The 22,162-nt window shown below is 35.4% G+C and overlaps 1 protein-coding gene and 1 non-coding gene across 4 annotated transcripts in view; both read right to left on the bottom strand.

Moving 5' to 3' along the window:
* Positions 1 to 22,162, bottom strand: part of LMLN (leishmanolysin like peptidase) — a 90,121-nt gene that overhangs the window by 47,975 nt on the left and 19,984 nt on the right. For all 3 annotated transcript variants that reach the window (XR_013372111.1, XM_077883766.1, XM_077883765.1), the window contains exons 7-11: positions 18,736 to 18,841; positions 15,175 to 15,269; positions 11,647 to 11,764; positions 8,782 to 8,889; positions 4,878 to 4,954 (exon numbers count right to left, since the gene is read on the bottom strand). Coding sequence is in view for 2 of the 3 variants with exons in the window: in XM_077883766.1 (XP_077739892.1) it covers positions 4,878 to 4,954; positions 8,782 to 8,889; positions 11,647 to 11,764; positions 15,175 to 15,269; positions 18,736 to 18,841 (504 nt within the window). In the remaining variant the exon portion in view is untranslated. The remainder of the gene's footprint in view (positions 1 to 4,877; positions 4,955 to 8,781; positions 8,890 to 11,646; positions 11,765 to 15,174; positions 15,270 to 18,735; positions 18,842 to 22,162) is intronic.
* LOC144305658 (small nucleolar RNA SNORD48) lies at positions 10,119 to 10,181 on the bottom strand. The gene has a single exon (XR_013372671.1). It is a non-coding gene; the product is annotated as a small nucleolar RNA SNORD48 (small nucleolar RNA).

The following is a 22,162-nucleotide window of genomic DNA, read 5'->3' as shown; positions in this document are numbered from 1 at the left end:
ATGATATTTGCTATGGGCTTTTTATATATGGCTTTTATGATACTGAGGTATGTTCTCTCTTTCCCTACACTGTGAAGAGTTTTAATCAAGAAAGGATGCTGTACTTCGTCAAATGCCTTTTCTGCATCTATTGAGAATATCATATGGTTCTTGTCCTTTCTTTTATCAGTGTAGTGTATCACACTGATTTGCAGATGTTGAAACACCCTCAAAAACCAGGAATAAATCCTAATTGGTCATGGTGAATAATCCTTTTAATGCAATGTTAGATCCTATTGGCTAGTACCTTGGTGAGAATTTTTGCATCTGTGTTCATTAGTGATATATCCTTTTTGGTGGTGTCTTTGTCTGGTTTTGGGATTAAGGTAATGCTGGCCTCAAATGAAGAGTTTGCAAGTTTTCCTTCCATTTCTGTTTTTTGAAATAGTTTCAAAAGGAAAGGTATGAATCCTTCTTTAAATGTTTAGTAGAATTCCCTTGGAAAATTATCCAGCCCTGGACTCTTGTTTGTTGAAGATTTTTTTAAATATTTTATTTTTTAAATTTTCATTTATTTATGACAGTCACAGAGAGAGAGAGAGAGAGACCCAGGCAGAGGGAGAAGCAGGCTCCATGCACCGGGAGCCCGACGTGGGATTCGATCCCGGGTCTCCAGGATCGTGCCCTGGGCCAAAGGCAGGCGCCAAACCGCTGCGTCACCCAGGGATCCCTTGTTGAAGATTTTTGATTACTGCTTCAATTTCCTTGTGGTTATGGGTCTGTTCAGATTTTCTACTTCTTCCTGTTTCAGTTTCGGGAGTTTATACATCTCTAGGGATTTCTTCCAGATTTCTAATTTGTTGGCATATAGTTGCTCATAATAAGTTCTTTTAATTGCTTGTACTTCTTTGGTGTTGGTCGTGAGCTCTCCTCTTTCATTCATGATTTTATTTATCTGGGTTCTTTTTCTTTTCTTTTTGATAAGTCTGTCCAGGAATTTATCAATCTTACTAATTCTTTCAAAGAACCGGCTCCTCGTTTTTTTGATCTGTTCTAGTGTTTTTTTATTTTGGGGGGAGTTTTTGCTTGTTTTTGTTCTTTTGGTTTCTATCTCATTGATTTCTGCTCTAATCTTTATTCTAATCTAACCTAATTCTCTTCTCCTCCTGGGTTTAGGTTTTATTTGCTCTTCTTTCTCCAGCTACTTTAGGTATGTTAGGTTGTATATTTGAGACCTTTCTTGAGAAAGGCTTCTATTGCTATATACTTCTTCCTTAGGACCGCCTTTGCTGCATCCCAAAGGTTTTGAACAGTTTTCTTTTCATTTTCATTTGTTTCTATGATTTTTAAAAATTCTTTAATTTCATGGTTGACCCATCCATTCTTTAGTAGGATGCTCTTTAATCTCCATCTATTTGAGTTCTTTCCAAATTTCCTCTTATGATTGAGTTCAAGTTTCAAAGCACTGTGGTCTCAAAATATGCAGGGAATGATTCCAATCTTTTGGTACTGGTTGAGACATGATTTGTTGACCCAGTATGTGATCTATTCTGGAGAACATTCCAAGAAGAATGTGTATTCTGTTGCTTTAGGATGGAAGGCTCTGAATATATCTGTGAAGTCCATCTGGTCATTCAAAGCCCTTGTTTCCTTGTTCATTTTCACTTAAATGATCTGTCCATTGTAGTGAGTGGCATGTGAGGTCTCCTGCTATTCCTGTATTATTATCAATGTGTTTCTTTAATTTTGTTATTAATTGGTTTATATAATTGGCTGCTCCCATGTAAGGGTCATAAATACTTACAATTGCTAGATCTTGTTGGATAGACCCTTTAATTATAATATAGTGTTTTTCCTTATCTCTTATTGCAACCTTTGGTTTAAAATCTAATTTGTCTGATATAAGGACTGCTACACCAGCTTTCTTTTGATGTCCATTAGCATGATAAATGGTTTTCCACCCCCTCACTTTCAATCTGGAGGTGTTTTTGAGTCTAAAATGAGCATCTTGGGCAGCCCAGGTGGCTCGGGGGTTTGGCGCGCCTTCGGCCCAGGGCTTGGTCCTGGAGTCCTGGGATCGAGTCCCATGTCGGGCTCCCTGCATGGAGCCTGCTTCTCCCTCTGCCTGTGTCTCTCTCTCTCTCTCTGTGTCTCTCATGAATAAATAAATAGAGTCTTAAAAAAATAAATAAAATGAGCATCTTGCAGACAGCATATTGATGGGTCTTGCTTTTTTATTCACTCTAATACCCTGTGTCTTTTGATTGGAGCATTTGGCCCATTTACATTCAGAGTAACTACTGAAAGACATGAATCTAATGCCATTGTATTACTTAGAGTCAGTTTCTATATATTGTCTGTTTCTGGTGTATGTTACTTTTGGGTTCTTCCTTTGCTTAAAGAATCCCCTTTAATATTTCTTGCAGGGCTGATGACAAATTCTTTTAGTTTCTATTTGTCCTGGAAGTTTTTTGTCTCTCCTATTTTGAATGACAATCTTGCTGGATAAAGTATTCTTGGCTGCATATTTTCCTCATTCAACACTGATATATCATGCCAGCCCTTTCTGGCCTGCCAGGTCTCTGTGGATAGGTCTGCCGTCAGTCTAATGTTTCTACCCTGTAGGTTATGGACCTTTTGTCCTGAGCTGATGTCAGGATTTTTCCTTTTCTCTGAGATTGGCAAGTTTCACTATTATGTGTTGAAATGTTCACCTAGTTTCATTGATTTTGAGGGGGGTTCTCTGTGCTTCCTGGACTTGAATGCCTGTTTCCTTCCCCAGATTAGGGAAGTTCTCTGCTATAATTCGTTTCAATATATCTTCTGCCCCTCTCTCTTTCCTCTTCTTCTGGGATACCAGTTATTCTAATATTATTTTGCTTTATCTCAAATTATCTCAAATTCTTCCCTCACGACCCAGTAGTTATTTATCTCTTTCTCAGCATCTTTATTCATCATCATTTTGTCTTCTGTATCACCAATTCTCTCTTCTCCCTCATTTATTCTAGCAGTTAGAGCCTCCATTTTTTATTGCATCTCATTAATAGCCTTTTTAATTTCAATTTGATTAGATTTTAGTTCTTTTATTACTCCAGAAAGGTATTCCCTAGTATCTTCTATGCTTTTTCCAACCCCAGCTAGTTCTTCATAATCATTGTTCTGAGCTCTAGTTCTGACATCTTACTTATATCCATGTTGATTAGGTCCCTGGCTGTCAGTACTGCCTCTTGTACTCTCTTTTGAGGTGACTTTTTCCATCTTTTTCCATTTTTGCAGAAAATGGTCGCTTTTCTATTTGTAGAATTGCAGCAATTCTTTTCTTGATCTCCAATTGAGTTCATACGTGTTCAGAATCATTTGATAGCTATCTAGCTGAATTCCTGGGACCAGACAAATCTAAGGTCTCCTACTCCTCCGCCATCTTGGGCTCTTCAATTCTAAGAGTTTCATAGTTTTTGGTCTTATATTTAGGTCTTTGATTCATTTTGAGTTAATCTTTATATATAATCATATGTAGTAGGGGTTTATTCTTTTGCATGTAGATACCCAGTTGTCCCAGGAGTAACTTTTAAAACTATTCTTTCATCAGTCAATGGTCTTGGTACCTATATCAATGTCTTTGCTCTTAACCATTATATATGTATGTGTGTACTTTGGTCATGATACATATCCTTCTTACTGTGTGAGACACTATACAAAAAAAAAAAAAAAGGAAACTTCTCAAGAATACTTGCGCAGAATATGTGAAAGCCTTTGGGCAGTAGAAAGGACTATTTAAAATGCAGGGAGACAGATAAGAAAAAGCTACTACAGTAATCCAGGCAAAATATAATGGTGGCCTTGATAACGGCAGTGGTGACCAAAAAAGTAGATAGATTCCTGGATAACAAAGCTAAAAAAAATTTTTTTTTTTTTTTTTTTACAAAGCTAAAAATTACACAAGACTTTTGATTGACTGGATTAAGAGGTGTCGAGAGGGAATTGTCAAGGATAATTTCCAGGTTCCTGGATAGATAAATAATAATGTTTTTTACTGGGAGAAGCAACTTAGTTAACCTAAACTTAAGTCTTATGGGTTTCTGAAAATTAATTTCCATGTCTATAACTTTAAAATACTGTCAGATATTTAGAAACACCTTGCCCATGTTACTGCTGTGTTGCCCTAGAAAAAGGAATAGTGGTATAAAATTCGCCAGTGCCATGATTTCACAAGTTACTTTACAAACTCCACAGTGTTTCTGTACCTATTGGTATCTTAAAGAAACTAGCATTGTTTAGAGTCATTTTAAAACAGCATCCTACTACTTTACCAGAAAGCTCTACTGCTTTAAAAACGAGGAATCTACACATCATCAATTTCATTCACAACTTTAAAGATTTGTTTAGTCTTTCCTTTATAGTAGCGTGGCCTCTAATGCAAAATACTCATTACAAAATAAATCTCACAATGCTTGGAATTTTGTTCTGTTCATTACTATACCTCAGGGCCTCGAGTATTTATTAAATTAATGAGTAGAATTGGTATAGGTTATGATAGCTAACTGCACAAAATTCAAATATTTTATTTCAGTGTAAAAAAAAATATATATTTTAAAGATTTTATGTATTTTATTTATTTGACAGAGAGAGAGACAGAGAGAGCACATGCACAAGTAGGCAGCAGAGTGGCAGGCAGAGGGTGAGGGAGAAGCAGACTCCCAAAGGAACAGGGAGCCTGACTCAGGGCTCAATCCCCGGATCCTGGGATCAGGGCCCGAGCCAAAGGCAGATATTTAATGGCTGAGCCACTCAAGTACTCATATATTTTCTTAAACTAATACTCATTTCATCTTAATATTCAACTTAATGTTTGTATCATTTTAATAACAATTCATATAATATTCTTACAGGTGTCTTACCCAGTGTCTTCCATTAATGCCAGAGTGATTCGAGAGAAGACTCGGTTCTGGGTGTGAGAACCAGTCATTGCTTCATTCTGAAAATCAACAGATTTTAAATTAGAAAACTGGACTTTCTAAAACTCCTAATAATTCCCATGATTACTTTGATATATATGTAAAATGTCTCAAGTATAAGAGGCTGACTTATTCACTTAAAGTAGTGAAATATATAAGCCTTCTTTAAAGTGACAATGATGCAGCTCAAAACCAGATCTGTTTTCTGTATTGTATTGTATACAATTTCCTAAAATGGCAGACTACCAGCATTTAGAACTCTGATGAAATTGAGGACAAATATATGGAAACAGAATACTATAAAAAATATTACACTATCCAGACAATGTAAAATGAGTGGTTGAGACAGATGCCCATAAAATATTTGAAGGGTTGGTTATTTGCCTAAATTACAAATAAATAAACAAATAAATAAATAAGTAAATAAATAAATAAAAATCCAATTTTATAACCCTCAACCTTAGTATCACAGAAATATACATTAATATGCAAATCAAGTATTACAGAATCATAGGATCAAAGGAGTTACATGAGGGACCTAAAATGTCATCAAAGTCTACTATCTACCCAGTGTTACAATTCATATCATAAAATTCCTACAACAGCTCTGATTATTTTTCAGATCCTTATGGTGAATGCTAGATGGTCATCTCAAGTACTTTAATATCATTTAAAAAAGTGGTTCAGGGACACAAAGTTGATTTCAGAGAAAGGCAGCCATTAATGAAATTAATACTGTCAAGTCTCTACTGTAAAGTAAATAAATTTTCATATGTGACTAACCTACAGTTTTCCAATGGGAATCACTTGGGAAAACTGCTTAAGGAAAATTAAAAAACTGAAATTTCCATGGGAGAAACAAATATAATGTGCCTTTCATAAGTTCCCATCACTATTTCTTTGTGGTTACCTAGATAAGAACAGACTGTAAAGCATTAATGTTTTACACTCAGTGAAGCATTAATCTCACTCTTCTCTAAGTATGAAACTGATTTGGAATTTTTTCCTATGTGCACTGACTCTTATGGGGATGTCCCTTATACAGATCTGGAATTTATGTCTATGGAACTGTTAGAAAGAAAACATATTAGTTCTCATTTGGGACATAGTATTTCTAAATCAGGCTGGTTCTTGTTTTTTTAATACTTTATTTATTTTTAACTTATTTATTCATAGAGACACAGCTAGAGAGAGAGGCAGAGACACAGGCAGAAGAAGCAGGCACCATGCAGGGAGCCTGATATGGGACTCGATCCCCGGTCTCCAGGATCACGCCCTTGGCTGCAGGCGGCGCTAAACCGCTGCGCCACCGGGGCTGCCCAGTCAGGCTGGTTCTTAAGCCCCTCTGTTATGGCCTTATGCTCCTGTATTTGAGCTGGAGTAGGGAAGGGAAGAGGCATGGATGACATCCCCTACACTGCTATGTGGAGCATGAGAAATGCCTGAATTTTGCCAGGCTCCAGGCTGTGCATTCTTTGTTGTATTCTTCCAAGTACATTTTTCTTTTTTGAGATTTATTTATTCATTCATTCAGAGAGAGCGAGAGAGAGGCAGAGACCCAGGCAGAGGGAGAAGCAGGCTCCATGCACTGGGAGCCCGACGTGGGACTCGATCCCGGGTCTCCAGGATCACGCCCTGGGCTGCAGGCGGCGCCAAACCGCTGCGCCACCGGGGCTGCCCCAAATACATCTTTCTTCAATGCGGCTTGTTAGGTCTTGTGAATTTGAATGCTTATTTAGTTGAACCTAAGAACATCCACTGAAATGCCAATCCTGAAAGGCATCACGAATATAAATAAATTGCTCATCACATTTTTAAAAAAGATTTTATTTATTCATTCATGGGAGACAGAGAGACAGAGACAGAGACACAGGCAGAGGTAGAAGCAGGCTCCATGCAGGGAGCCCGATGTGGGACTTGACCCTGGGACCCCGGGATCATGCCCTGAGCGGAAGGCAGATGCTCAACCGCTGAGGCACCCAGGTGCCCCTCATTACTTTTTTTTTTTTTTTTTAAGATTTTAAAAAATGTATTCATTCATGAGAGAGATAGAGAGAGACAGGCAGAGGGAGAAGCAGGCTCCATGCAGGAAGCCTGACATGGGACTAGATCTCGGGTCTCCAGGATCACACCCTGGGCTGAAGGCGGCACTAAACCACTAAGCCACCTGGGCTGCCCACATAACAACATTTTTAAAATAAAAAATTTAGGGGCCCCCGGCTGGCTCAATCAGTAGAGTGTGCAACTCTTGATACCAGGGTTGTAAGTTCAAGACTCACGCCTAGTGTAGAAATTACTTAAAAATATAATAAAAATAAAATAATTAAAACACAGTTGTTCAGTAACACAAGATTGTTATTACATTCACATAATACTACGTAGCTGTTAAATCATGTTGGTTTATAATGACTTTTCCCCGGATTTTAATATTTTGTGCAATGGAGCAATAGCAGCTAAATATAAAGTACACTAAGACAGGTAAACACAGCAATAGATAAATGCTGTCCTGTGCATTCATTCCATGTTCTTCCACTTGGTTTAGTATGGCCAGAGTCTGTTTTAAAAATGCTAACTGCATGACTCCAATTTTTACATTTTACTCTTGCCCTCATTAATTAGTTTATAAAATCTCTCTTCTGACTACCATCACTTGTTGTTGTTTAAGAAATATTAGAGTAGGGATCCCTGGGTGGCGCAGCAGTTTAGCGCCTGCCTTTGGCCCAGGGCGCGATCCTGAAGACCCGGGATCAAGTCCCACATCAGGCTCCCGGTGCATGGAGCCTGCTTCTCCCTCTGTCTATGTCTCTGCCTCTCTCTCTCTCTCTGTGTGTGTGACTATCATAAATAAATAAAAAAAAATTAAAAATATAAAGAAAAAAAGAAAGAAATATTAGAGTAGGGCAGCCCAGGTGGCTCAGCGGTTTAGTGCTGCCTACAGTCCAGGGCATGATCCTGGAGACCAGGGATCAAGTCCCACGTCGGGCTCCCTGCATGGAGCCTGCTTCTCTCTCTGCCTGTGTCTCTGCCTCTCTCTCTGTGTGTCTCTCATGAGTAAATAAAATCTTTAAAAAAAAAAAGTTCTTAAAAAAAAGAAATATTAGAGTAAATATAGGAGGTTATCTATTGGAAATATGTTTAAAATTGAACTAGTACTTTTATTATGACTTACTGCTTTAGTTAGTGGTATAATGTTTTGTTTTTCCCACAAGTCTTCTTATTTTTAGTGTTTAATTTTGAAGAGATTTTTTTAGGAAAGCATACATTGCATTATCACAGGAGCCCTATACTGCTTGGAAAGATATCTAAGACGCATTATTAAGTGGAAAATAGTTGCATAAATGTATAAATCCATTAAAAAAACAGTGTATTGGTATGTATATCTCTACACATATACAACATTTCTGGAAGTGATTACATCTAAAAGTGGATCTGGAGCGATGAAGGGGAATAGGTACAAGAAGTCCCCATATGTTTTTAGGTTTATGTAGGGTCCATCTTATGGAAAAGAAAGGGAAGTAAGTTGGAACGAGAAGCAGTACTTATTTTAGGGACTGCTTATCAAACATTGGAGTCTTAAAAAGAGGCAAGGAGTTAACAAACAAACAAATAAATAATAACCAAGGAGGTCAGGTAAGATTCATTCTAGTTCACTATTGACCTGAATTTAATAATGAGAAATTGCTTGTTAAGAGAAAAAAAAAACACACACACACAAAAATAAAGAAAAATAGTAATTTTACTTTACAATCCATTATACTGTTTGAATAATGAAGAATTACTTTTATTAAAAAAGAATTACTTTGATTGAAGAAAAAATATGTCTAGTAAGATTTAAAAGTAAACTAACCTCTAATAACCTCTTTTCCCAGTGGTTGAGCTCAGTGCCCATACCACCTTGATTTTCGAGTTCCATTCCCTCCAGAATTGGACAGTTAAAATGTTTTCGGGCTTCATCCTAAGAATCAGAAAAAAAATAAATAAACCCTACAAAAGTACAATATGATAATGACATTCTTTTTATATAAATATAATAATCATTAAAGAATTACATGGTGAGAAGTGAGGACATCCATTAAAAATATGATTTTTAATATAATTAAAATATTTTGATACTATTACACTCTTCGCTGCTAGTAAATTACTATTTCTCTTGATATTTTTTCCCTCTATTTGAAGAGTTTGGCTTTAAGTCATATATATTTCAAAAAAGCTATAGCCTGGGACACCTGGGTGGCTCAGCAGTTGAGCATCTGCCTTTGGCTCAGGGCATGATCCTGAGTCTGAGGATGGAGTCCCGCATTGGGCTCCGTGTGGGAAGCCTGCTTCTCCCCGACTCTCTCTCTCTCTATGTGTGTGTGTGTCTCTCATGAAAGCTATAAACTAACATGACTACCATCTGTAAAAACATTATATCAACAATGTTTTTAAAGAAGGCATAAACTGCTTTTAGTTTAGATACAGTCTTTTAAACAAAAATAAGTTTTTCATTAGAATACAATTTTGCTTATTTTTTTTTTTTTTCCTGTTCTTTGTTTAGAAATTTCCAGTGATGGGAAATACTCCAAGAGCAGTCCAAAAGTTCAGAAGGCAGGGGCACTGGCTTCGGTCAGTAGAGCATGTGACTCTTGATCTTGAGGTCTTTTTTTTTTTTAATATTTTATTGGAATCCTTTTAATAAAAACAAGTATTCATATTAAATAAGTCTACTTGGTCTAAAAGTATTTAAGCATCTCAAAATTTCTGGGCAGTTTCTTTCCTCCAGTAAGTTGACAGCTGCTCACATAGATTAATGCAGGGAAATTAGATGGAAGTTCCTAGGATCTGCCCAATACCAATCAGATAGGAGGTATCCTCTGCATGAACAAAACCCATATTAGCCAAGGAAAAAGGACGTGACTCTTCACAGCCTGCAGGTTCGAGTGGCACGAGCCATTCCAAGGGTACAGACACCTCAACGGCACTGATCCAAGAGTGTGAATTACAAACTTCAGCCCTTCAGTATCTGATTAGTACCTAACCTTTGAAAGGGCACTGCCCCAGGTAGGCTTCCAGAATAATCAAGCTTGAATCAAGGGTAACAGCGGCGGAAATCTTCAAACACCTAATGGGGAATCAAACAGGGATTCATCACTAGTAAAGGTTTCTGGGCCCTCCGCTTTCTCCCCAGCCCAGCGGTGGGGGGTTAGTCAGCTTGCTGCAGTGATGGCGTCAGTGAGACACTCAGAGTCACTGGGGTTCATCATCACTCCCTCTTTTTTTTTTTTTTTTTTTTAAAGATTTTACTTATTTATTCATGAGAGACACAGAGAGAGGCAGAGACACAGGTAGAGGGAGAAGCAGGCTCCACGCAGGAAGCCTGACAGACTCAATCCCAGGACTCCAGGATCACGCCCTCAAAGGTAGATGCTCAACTGCTGAGCCACCCAGGAGTCCCATTGATCCTGAGGTTTTAAACTTGAGCCCCACATTGGGGGCAGCGTTTATTTTAAAAATAAGAGGATGGGGTGGTTAATTTTATGTGTCAACTTGGCTAGGCCACAGTGTCCAGATATTTGATCAAACATTATTCTGAATGTTTCGGTAAGGGTGTTTTTGGGGGAGATTAATGTTTACTTTAAGTATAGCAGATTACCCTCCAGAATATAGACAGGCCTCATCCAATCAGTTGAAGGCCTTAAAAGAACAAAGACTGACTTTACCCAAGCAAGAAGAACTTCTGCAAGCTTACTGCCTTTAAACTCAAACTGTTAGTTACTCTTGCCTCTGAGTTCCGGCCTGTCAGCTTATGAGAGTTTGGGCTCTCTAACCCTCCAAAACTGCATGAGCCATTTTCTTAAAATAAATTTCCTTCCCTTCCTCAATTTCTCCCCCTTTTTCTCAGTCAACACATTCTATTGGTTCTGTTTCTCTGGACAACCTTGACTAATATAGACTGCATGATCAGCAATTATGCAAATAGTAGCAGTGATCTTAAGAGGTATGACAGTAGAGGAGCACTTGTTTACAGTAATGAGTCGAATGGAGCCAGGAAGAGTTATTACCAAATTTTTATTTATTCAGATTTCTTTTGGCTTGTAGCTTCACTGTACTGCCTTTATATTGGTTTTCTTATTATAGGCTCTAATCTTAAATTTTCCTTCCTTCCTTCCTTCCTTCCTTCCTTCCTCCCTTCCTCCCTTCCTCCCTCCCTCCCTCCCTCCCTCCCTCCCTTCCTTTCTGATTTTATTTATTTATTCATGAGAGACACAGAGAGGGAGAGAGAGAGAGGCAGAGACACAGGCAGAGGGAGAAGCAGGCTCCATTCAGGGAGCCCGACGTGGGACTCGATCCCAGGTCTCCAGGATCACACCCTGGGCTGAAAGCAGCAAGCGCTAAACTGCTGAGCCACCCAGGCTGCCCAAATTCTTTTTTTAAAAAAATTTATTTATTTGAGAGACAGAGAGACAGTGTGCATGCACAAACAGGAGGAATGGCAGAGGAGGAGAGAATCTCAAGCAGACTCCACACTGAACACAAAACCCTATGTGGAGATCGATTCCATGACCCAGAGATCATGACCTGAGCTGAAACCAAGAGTTGGACATGTAACCAACTAAGCTACCCAGGTGCTCCTGATCTTAAATTCTTAAGCAATAGTGATTAGTAAAGAAAGAACTATAAGAAAGAAAAAGAGCAGATGGCCCAGGAAACATGAAGCAGTTTTGTTACGTACGACAACACGAGGTGTTACTAGAAGATACACAGTGTGAGGAACGATCTTATTATCGCGAACATTCCATAATCTCTCCACTTTTCGAACTACTTTATCACTCCATTGATACAATCCAAGACTGTAATTAAAGAATAAAAGACAGTCATTTTACATATTCACCACAACTTTAAACAGTAAAAGTACTTATGAAAATCAGTATGAAATTAAAATATTTGAGTTACTATGCACCAAGTCCTTTGCAAGTATTTGCCATTTTCTAATTTAATCTTTTCAACAATTTTATGAGATTATCATCACTATTTTGCAGATAAAGAGACAGAGGCTTAGAGAGATGAGTAACTTGCTTAAATTCACATAGCTAATACGGTTCAGATGACAATGAATTAATTCCTTTTAATAAGTTTATTGGATAAAACAAAAGCAAGTCCAGGGACATATCCAAGGATATAAAGAAATTTAATAAATAACAATAACAAATGGCATTTTGTTTTTGTTTTTGGTATTTTAATTTAGTACAGAAAGTACAATTTACTTAATAACTGTGCTATAAAACTGATTATCCATCTATGAAAAAAGTCAAATCCCTTTATCATCCCATACATAGTAATAAACTCCAGGAAGATATTAGCAAAATAGCAGTCCTCTGAAAATTCTCTGTTCATGAAAGCAATAAGGAAAGTGGCAAAATGCCTAAATCAACTTTTTTCAGAACTTTGGAAATTAACTAAAGACTTGCAGCAAACCAGGAAGCATTTACTTTTTAAAAGATGGATAAATTCATTAAGAACATAGCAAGCTTTGTGGCATTTTCCCATGTCCCCTCTCCAATTATGTGGCAGCCCTTAATTAAATTAAGCCCACAATCATGGTGAAAGCCAGCAGCCTGGCAGCCTGGCTTTCAGGGCATAGAATGGGGTGGACTGCAAGAATGCATTTTTTTAAAAAATCCCATAATCCAACTATGTCTATAAGAAACAAAGTTCAGACTCAAGGACACAAATAGGTTGAATCTAAAATAATTAAACAGATGTACCAAGCAAACAGTACTCAAAAGAAAGCTGGAATGGCTAGATCTTCTGTATCAGACAAAATAGACTTTAAAACAAAAATTGTTTATAGAGACAAAGAGGGAGATTTTATAATGTCATATGAAGAAAGGCTCAATCCACCAAGAAAATATAAGTTATAAACATATATGTACCTTTCAAAAGAAGCCCAAAATACATGAAGCAAAAATAAATTCTGAAAGAAATTAGAGCTATGAATGTAAAATATTCAAATAACAATTTACTAGAAAACATTTAGAATATTTTTATAATCATTGGAGGGCAGAAATTTCTTAAGCAACAGACAAAAAAATAGATGAATTTAATGATACAAGATTTTAAAATTTTTTGTATGAAAAAATATGATAAATGAAGAAAACTAAATGAGATAAATAATAATATCCGTAAATCATAAAGTACTCTAACAAAACCATTAGAAGAGGAAAATAATCTAGGACTGGCCAAAAAATAGGCTATATATAAAGAGAAAATTCAAATGGTTGAAAACTTAGTAGTAGTCCTAGAAATACAACAAGATACCACCTTTTACCAGATTGGCCTAAAAAAAAAGATCTATACTATCCAGTACTGGTAAAGTAAGCATTCATATATCATTGGTAGGATATAATGACATCAGTTATAATGGACATCAATTTTGCTTTTTCCGTATTATCCATATCACTTTTTTTGTTTTTCCTAGATTACTTCTATCATTAACCCTATGAACCTCTCATTTTCACCCATAAAAAGAATATAAAGGAGCTATATTTTTCCTATTGTTTTATGAAAATTTTAAACATACACAATGTTGACAGAATTATAAAGAGAATACCTGTATATCCCCCATAACCATCACTCTGATTGCACAATTAACATTTTGTTAGATTTGCTATCATACATCTGTTCATCTACCCATGCCTTGAAGATGTTATTCTTAATTCCTTTATCTTTTTCCATGGCAAAGTAATGTTTAACCATCCATAGTGATCAAAGGCAGCCAGAAAATAAACAGCTTTTATCTTATTAATAACTCCCAATATCCTCTATACTATCGACATGTCAAGACAAATAGTTTCTCCAAATAGATATGGTAGGAACAAATCCAACTCTTCGTATGTCTATCAGTGGAATTTCCTATTATTCTATTACCTCCATTTATACTGTAAGATTTCCTGCTTTTGAGGAATGTCCTGAATACACAAAAGCTCTGCAAATTATCAGCTTAACAATAGTTCTTCATGTGGCTGTCTCTCTCCTCCGTATGTACATCACTATGTAGATGATGCCTATCTCACCACTTAGGTTTCCCATAAAGACCACAATTTTTAGGAAAGACCAGACTCTTACATTACCAAATGAACACAAACTAAGATGGAAAATATCTATTTCTAATTAGAATTTGTTTCTTCACATGTACTATAAAAATATAATAAATAAAATATTATCTGCATCAGTATTTAATTTTAGCTATTTTAATAGAGATCTCTGTAATTAAAGTAAAATATATATAAAGTGAACAAATTTTAAGTGTAAAGATTGTTTATTTCACATCCATATACCACTAATCTGATAAAGACAGGGAACATTGTCAGTGCCCTTGGAAGGTTTCCTTGTGCCCTTTCCCAATCTATACTCACCTTGTATGCCATTTAACCCCTTGGTCTTTCAAGTAAAACCACTTATCCTTTCATCATTGCTGTTTTTTAAACTCCATACAAATGAACTATATGACTTCTTTTTCTCAACACTGTATCTGTGATATTCATATATGTTATTGCATGTAAAATTAGTATGTTCTTTTTTAGTGCCTTGTAGTTTTCAATTATATGAATATATCATAACTTATTTAGCCATTCTTCTAATGATGGATCTTTGGATAGTTTCTATTTTTTGGCAATTAATTACAAAATTGCCAGAAATATTCCTGTGCATGTCTTTTTGTGGACATATCCTCTTAATGTAGAGATTTATTCTTTATATAAATGTATGCAAATAGTTACAGTTCTGTAATTTGATATAAAAAATTCTTGATAAATTTTTTTAGTGTTTCTTAATATTATTTTAGGCCCTGAACCTATACACTGCTGCTAATATGCTATACTAAATACAGTATCAGTTCACAGGTAGATGTTCCCATGATAGGCAATAATTATTAATAAGCCAAAATATAACTAACCCACATTTTCCCATTGCCTAACTACATTGCATAGTAACACAGATTACAATGTGGTGGAAAACAGCTCTGCTGGCAAGAAGAGTCCTGGCCTTTTGGGCAAGTCACTTAAATTTTCTGCATCTTAACTGCTTTGTCTCTAAAATGGAAGGGTAAAGCTAAAAGACTTCTTTTATCCTGTTTTAATAGCTACAGTTTTTTTAGGCTAGGCATGAACCCACTGTTATTTATGGCACCTACCTGCCATGATTCTCAGATGATAGTCTTAGCACCCTCCCAAAAAAGAACAAGAACAAACATAACAAATACCTATAATTAAAAGGTGGGAGACCATCTGCAAATCTTGAAGTTAGAGGATTTCCATCTTTATCATGGTAGAATGCAAATAGGCCAGCAGAGAAACCCTATAAAAAAAGTTCAAAATGTCTCAAAGTAAAAAATATCAAGTCTGATTATACACATCATAACATGCTATCAAAAGAGAACACTTATAGAACCTCATAAAAGCACTTGGTGAATACTTCTACAGGAATTTGCCATATATTAGAATTGAACAAAAATTCAGGATTCCATCTTATGAATTTAAATTTCAATTACTTGAGATAATTGTAGGTGAAGAAATCCAAAGTAACAGTGACAACATTCTTTGGTACTGGTATGAATAGAAAATATATGTGTTTAAGAATGTATTTATCACAGTTGATCCTCTTCACATGAACTTATTACTACATAAACTCTACAATTGCTTCCAGGGAATGTTACCACTGAGAACAATTAACAGTAGAGTTTCGAGTAGGGTGAGCAATCAAGTGTGCTCCTAAGTGCACTCATAAAAATACAAAGTTTTTGATTCCAAAGTCCAAATTTTAAAAAAAAGATTTATTTATTTATTTATTTATTTATTTATTTGTTTATGATAGACATAGAGAGAGAGAGAGGCAGAGACACAGGAGGAGGGAAAAGCAGGTTCCTTGCCAGGAGCCCAACGTGGGACTCGATCCCGGGACTCCAGGATGGCGCCCTGGGCCAAAGGCAGGCGCCAAACCGCTGAGCCACCCAGGGATCCCCCCAAAGTCCACATTTAATATATATCTGTACTTAGCAAGACTAGAAATGTGTGTGTATGAACACTTAGGAAAAAAATAATGGAAACATATATCAAAATGTTAGCTGTGATTCTTTTGATGGTAATGTGTAAAATCACTCATAGCGTCCCAGTTTTTTTGCAATGTGAATTTAATATAGTCACAATTTAAATACTATTTTTAAGAAGTCTTCAATTTTAATGAGATAATACATACTTCACATAAAGGTATTAAAATTCCCATTCTCTATCCTTCCCCTCCCAAAATAGATGAGAAAATGGGTACACATACAAAATATTATTGTCATTTGATATCTCCTATTTCATTAGTAAGATTTCCTTTCTTGCTGTCTTTCCTAATCTAGTAACTAAAACAAAGCACTTTTGTAACTACTTCTTTATGTATGTTTTATATATTGAGAATATGCTATAGCTCATAACTAAACAATCACAAATGATCACTTAATTAACGAATTTCTTTGGCAAATTTCTTGCTTACACAACTGGGGCCTCTGTGTCACTCAAGGCTTGCCAAAATGATTAATGGAATCCAGATTATTCTTTTATTCCTGGATTTCTTCTTCTTTTTTAATCTCTGAAGATGCAAAGGATACTTGATTGAGTTAGCTAAGAAAATCTGAATAGTTCTTAATATACAATTCACTGAAGTTATACAAAGCTTAAAATAGTATAATTTGCCTCATCCTTTATAACATTCTAAATACACATATTTTCCCACTCTATCAGCTTCAAAATTCTTCTAAACACTCACATCTCAGAAAGCTTATTAGGTATTCAAAGTCCCATAGGTAACCGTCATTGATAGCTATGAGAACAGACAACTTAATGGGGAATCTGTGTTAAACATTTAATTCTTAGCATTGTCCAGCATGGTTTTTGAGACTTAAGCTAATATTTAAAACTTCTTAGGTTTTTATAGTTTTCAAAATAATTCAAATATAAAAAAAGTAAAAAAAAAATCTTTAAGAGTATTTAAGATGTTAATTTTACCTTATTTTCTTCAAACGTTTAAGAAATAAAACACTGCAGAAGCCCCATTACCTAACTCCTTTTCCTCCCTCACTTCCCAGAAGTAATCACTACCTTGAAGTCAATGTACATAACTTTCATACATACTTTTATAGTCAATGGTATGCATCTAGCTTTAATTTGAGATTCCTTGACTGCTAATGTAAGTGTGAATACTTTCTCATACATCTCTTAGTCAGTTGGATTTTTCCTTTTGTGAATTGCCTAATTTATCTCATGCCTGGTACTTCTGCATTCATGTTCACTTATGTACTATCCTTAAAACCTATTGTTTTTCTTTGTTTCTTTCAACATCAAGTATTTATAGTTTTTAGATATTACTTAAAATGATCCTTGCCTTTCACCTCAATTAGCAGTTCAGCTTAATTTTTTTAAATTATAAGAAAAAGAGATGATTCATTTTATTTTATTCTTATTTATTTTTTTAAAAAAGATTTTATTTATTTATTCATGAGAGACACACAGAGAGAGAGGCAGAGACACAGACAGAGGGAGAAGCAGGCTCCATGCAGGAAGCCTGATGTGGGACTTGATCCGGGGACTCCAGAATCACACCCTGGGCTGAAAGCAGGCTCCAAACCGCTGAGCCACCCAGGGATCCCGAGATGATTCATTTTAGAATCCTCTTACTTAAAGGACATAAATACTGTCTGATTACACTCAAGTTTCACTAAGTATTCAATGCTGATTTTAAGACTAAGGCTTGCATTCTAAGGTCATACATGACAGCTCACTAAGACTAAGAAATAGTTGCCACTAATTCTATTACACCTTACTATGTATATAGCACAGTGAAGGGCATTTCTGTTTTATCTTATTTAATCTCCAAGAAAAAAAAAAACTATTATGTACTACTGTTACCTTCATTGTAACAAATGAAACTAAGGCTTACAAAGGCTAAACAAGTTGCACAATATCCCAAAGATTTCCAGTGGTAGAACTAAGAAGATTCACACCTAAATCTCTGATCCATTCTCTCTCAATTACCGCATTTTACTGCCATCTATTTTCTAAATACATAAATGGCATTAAGAGAACATTCCCTAGGGTCTTAGGTAACTTTATTTAATTTTCTGGATATATCATAAAAGTTTGCTATTCTGGACAAATTGGGAAAAGGAAGGAAAAGTTCTGAATCAGTATATTTAAATTTTAGAAAGCCTAAGCAGATCAAGAGGCCTTTTGAAATCAGATCTCTGTAAAACATAAGAAAGATCTATAATTAGCATATCAATTATCACTTTAGAGAAAAGTAAATTTTTCTAAATTGCTAAGTTTTTTTTAAGTAATCTTTTTCTCAAAACACCTATATCCCCAATGAATTTACTCGTTTATTTATTTTTTTAAGACAATGAATAGTTTATTTATTCACGAGAGACACACAGAGAGAGAAGCAGGGACACAGTCAGAGGGAGAAGCAGGCTCCCTGTAGGGAGCTCAATTCGGGACTCCATCCTGGATCCCTGGATGGCGCCCTGAGCTGAAGGCAGATGCTCAAACACTGAGCCACCCAGGCCTCCCCTGAATTTACTTATTTAATTATTTTAGGTAATATAACTCAATCTAGTCATTATCCTGATCATTAAAAATTCTCTTTGGCAGACCTAATCATCTAGGTTTTACTGACATAAATCTAAGAATCCAAAAATTTAACATATACATCAACATGAGAGCATAGTAAACAGAAAATCAAAGCACAAAGAAATTAATTAATAGTAATTAACAGTAAAATTTACCAGGGCATGAATAATCTCATGTTTTACTGTGGACAGCATTCCAATAAATTCCTGAGGCTGGGTAGAGATCATATTTGGACACAGGTTAGCATATCCTGCTATTGGCCTGTTAAAATAGACATTGAATTTTTTATTATATTCCAGAAAAATATGGATTATATTTACTAACCTACACTTGTATTTCTCCCCTCCCCCAAGATTTTGTTTAAATTACAGCTAGTCAACATACAGCGTAATATCAGTTTCAAGTGCTAAACTATACATTTCAATAAAAAATTAATAAAGGTAAGAAAACTCTTTTGTTAAATATCAAATGTCATTTTATACCATAACATTTAACTCACTATCTTCTACTTTTAAGACCTATACCTCAGTTTTCCTATGGTGTGGCTAATTAGCACCTGTCCTCACAGAAGGAAAGTTAATATAAATTACACTTCAGTGTGAATTTATAAAAGATGTCAGTATTATCAAAAGGTAAAAATGGACCAAGACACTTAAATTCTAATACTAGTTTGCTTGCAAAATCCATTTCTGACTTCAGCATTTCATTATATTTATAGGCACAGGGATGAGCAGGTCAGTAGAGAGGGCAGTGAGATATACAATAGGACAATGAGCAAATCATTCAGGTTGCTTTCTGATGTCCATCTTGCTATTCCCTTTCTCCTGCCATAACGTTGCCCTCATTCACATAAAGATTTTTTTTTTAATCTTCCCATCATCTTCTTTCATAGTCTATACTTTCTAGAGTCTACACAATTCCATCACTTTCTGAGCCTAGAACCGAAGCGTCCACGAGCTTACTAGCACATAGCATAGTTCAGTCAGTTCCACCAAGCACCCACCTGTCTTTCAAAAACTGTGGCAAACAAAACAATAAAGAACTCCGAAGTCCTTTCTCTCACCACTACCTTAACATTTTTACCACTTAAAATGTAATCACATTTTACCAAGTAACCTTTGCCTTATTTAAGTAAGAAACACATGGCATATTTTGTTCACACTTGAGAACAACAGCCTTACATGTAAAAGTATGAATGTAATTCACTTACCAAAACACTGCCACACTGACCTCTAAAATATAAAATGGATGTCACTGCATGCCTTAAAACCCATCAGAGACCTACAGCATTTAAAATAAAATAGCCCTGTCTCTCCAATGCATCTCCTTAAGCTCTTATCTTCAAACACAGTGTCCACAGAAGTGGCTTATAACAGCAACAGGCAAACATGGATTTTCCTAACATAAGTCTTTTTCAAGCTCTTTATTTGGCTGAAGCTTATCAATGTTCAGGTTGAAGTTTCACTCTTTCAAAGAGGCTGTCTCTGTCATAATTTAGATTATGTTTCCCCCTTTTTTCTCTTTTATGTTACAGCACCCCTTTTTTCCTACAAAGTATTTATCACATTTTGAAATCATTTATTTGTAAGTATATTTAATATTTGTCTCCCTCTGTAACTTGTATGTCCCGTGATGCAGGTACATGTGTCTATTTTGTTCACCTAGTCTGCTGGTAACATATTAGGCACTCAAATATTCATGGAATGAACTAATATGGCAGTTTTGAAGGTAAGTTTCTATATCATCTTAAAAAATTAAAAAAGAAAAAAAAATTAAAAAAGAACCACTGAAGATACTTTTTCTTCCAACACTGACATCAAAAGAAACCAAATTCTTTTCCCAGATGGAGAAGACATATATGAGTAGCTTCATATTCACTGATAGAAACAAAATACTCTTTTACTCAATTATATAAAATGTGAACCACAAATTAAAGTGTTTTAAACAAACATACTAGCAGTTCAAAGAAAATGAAAAAGCCATTATACAGCCTCATCTGTGTAATGGTTCCTATGTCGGATTTTCTTACCAAAAGACAACTAGATACTCTAGGTATATTCAGCATTGTCAGATGCTGACAGGAGATGAACTAGTCTAGACCTGTCTCAACATGGGATTTCATATTCCTCCCCCGACTTTCCTAAGGAAGCCATTCTGTTCCTAATATATAACATAAGACTTTAACATGTCTCTTATTAAAAAAAAAATAAAAGCTCATTGTGAAAAGGTATAAATCCAAACATAGAAATGTATATAGAAAAAAAGAAGAAATGTACAAAGAAAAACATGAAAATTCTGTTTTATATAAACTTCCCCGCTAATTCCACTATCAGAGGTAACTGCTATCAACAATTTGGGGTGCTTTTAGTATAACCAGTCATTTCGATCTGCCCAAGACTGAGGGGTTTCCTAGGATATGAGATTTTCAGTGCTAAAACAAGGCAATTTAGTTGGGATGGTTGGTAACCCTAATGATTTCTTTTTCCTTAGCACATTCAAGTACCTATACAAACTTTAAAAAAATATGTAATCATATCACATATATGCATGTAAAACACTGTTTTTACAATGTTCTTTAACACTCAACAGAACAGAATATTGAAAATGAGATTGTGTGTATGTGCACAACCCATGTAGTTTAGTTCAAATTAAGATAACCATGATTTTGCAACACTCCTTTTTTTTTTTTCAGCACTACTATTATGAAGGTGTATTTCACATAGACATCTACATTAAGAAAGTATCTCATTTAATGAAGTAACTTATTCATTTAGCACTCTACCACATTTCCTTAATACTGAGACACCATTAATTATAAAATATAAATTTCATGACAACTTTTCAGGGAAAAAGGAACACTCTATTAAATATATGTATTTTTACTAAACAATTCTACACACACACACATATATATACATACATATGCAAAAACATATAGCACTTTCTTTTTCAGTAATACAGTAAATCATTTGACTCTAAGCTTTCCCAACATTTAGAAGCTAAAGATTTTTGAGTAGATTTCACAGATCATCAGTTACATAGCATCATGGTAACAGATTGTTTTTCATAATTCATGATGCTGATTTTGACCTTTTTGCCACCTTTAGAACAGTATAATTCTAAAGTATATACCGGTGTTTCCTTTGTATTGCCTACGTGGTTCTTTAAAGTCATTTAGTCTTGACAGATAGATGAAAGTTCAAGACCTCAGCAATGGTCCTAACATACATGTGAACCCTTCATATTAACTCTCCTAGATTTAAGAGTGTTAATCTATCTTGGAATGTGGCAATTTCTACTACTTTTGATTAATTTGTTTGGAGTGTGACAGGCAATCTTCTGCATATACAGTAACACTTCATTTCAAGCCTGCCTCACTGGGCAATTAAAAAAAAATCTTTTGTAAACATAAAAGAGCCTCCAAATGTTTAAGTGATAATTTAAGCGAAGGACATAGCAAATAATATGACAATTAGATGAACAGTTATTTTTAACATCTTAGATTTAGCAGAGGTGCTAAAATCCAAGTTAAAATAGTTTCATTAGAAGTATTTACTTCCAAAGAAAATTCTCTCCATAAAA

The sequence above is a fragment of the Canis aureus genome, chromosome 35 (genome assembly GCF_053574225.1).
Source record: "Canis aureus isolate CA01 chromosome 35, VMU_Caureus_v.1.0, whole genome shotgun sequence".
Taxonomy (NCBI): Eukaryota; Metazoa; Chordata; class Mammalia; order Carnivora; family Canidae; genus Canis; species Canis aureus.
This window is presented reverse-complemented; position numbering and strand designations above follow the sequence as displayed.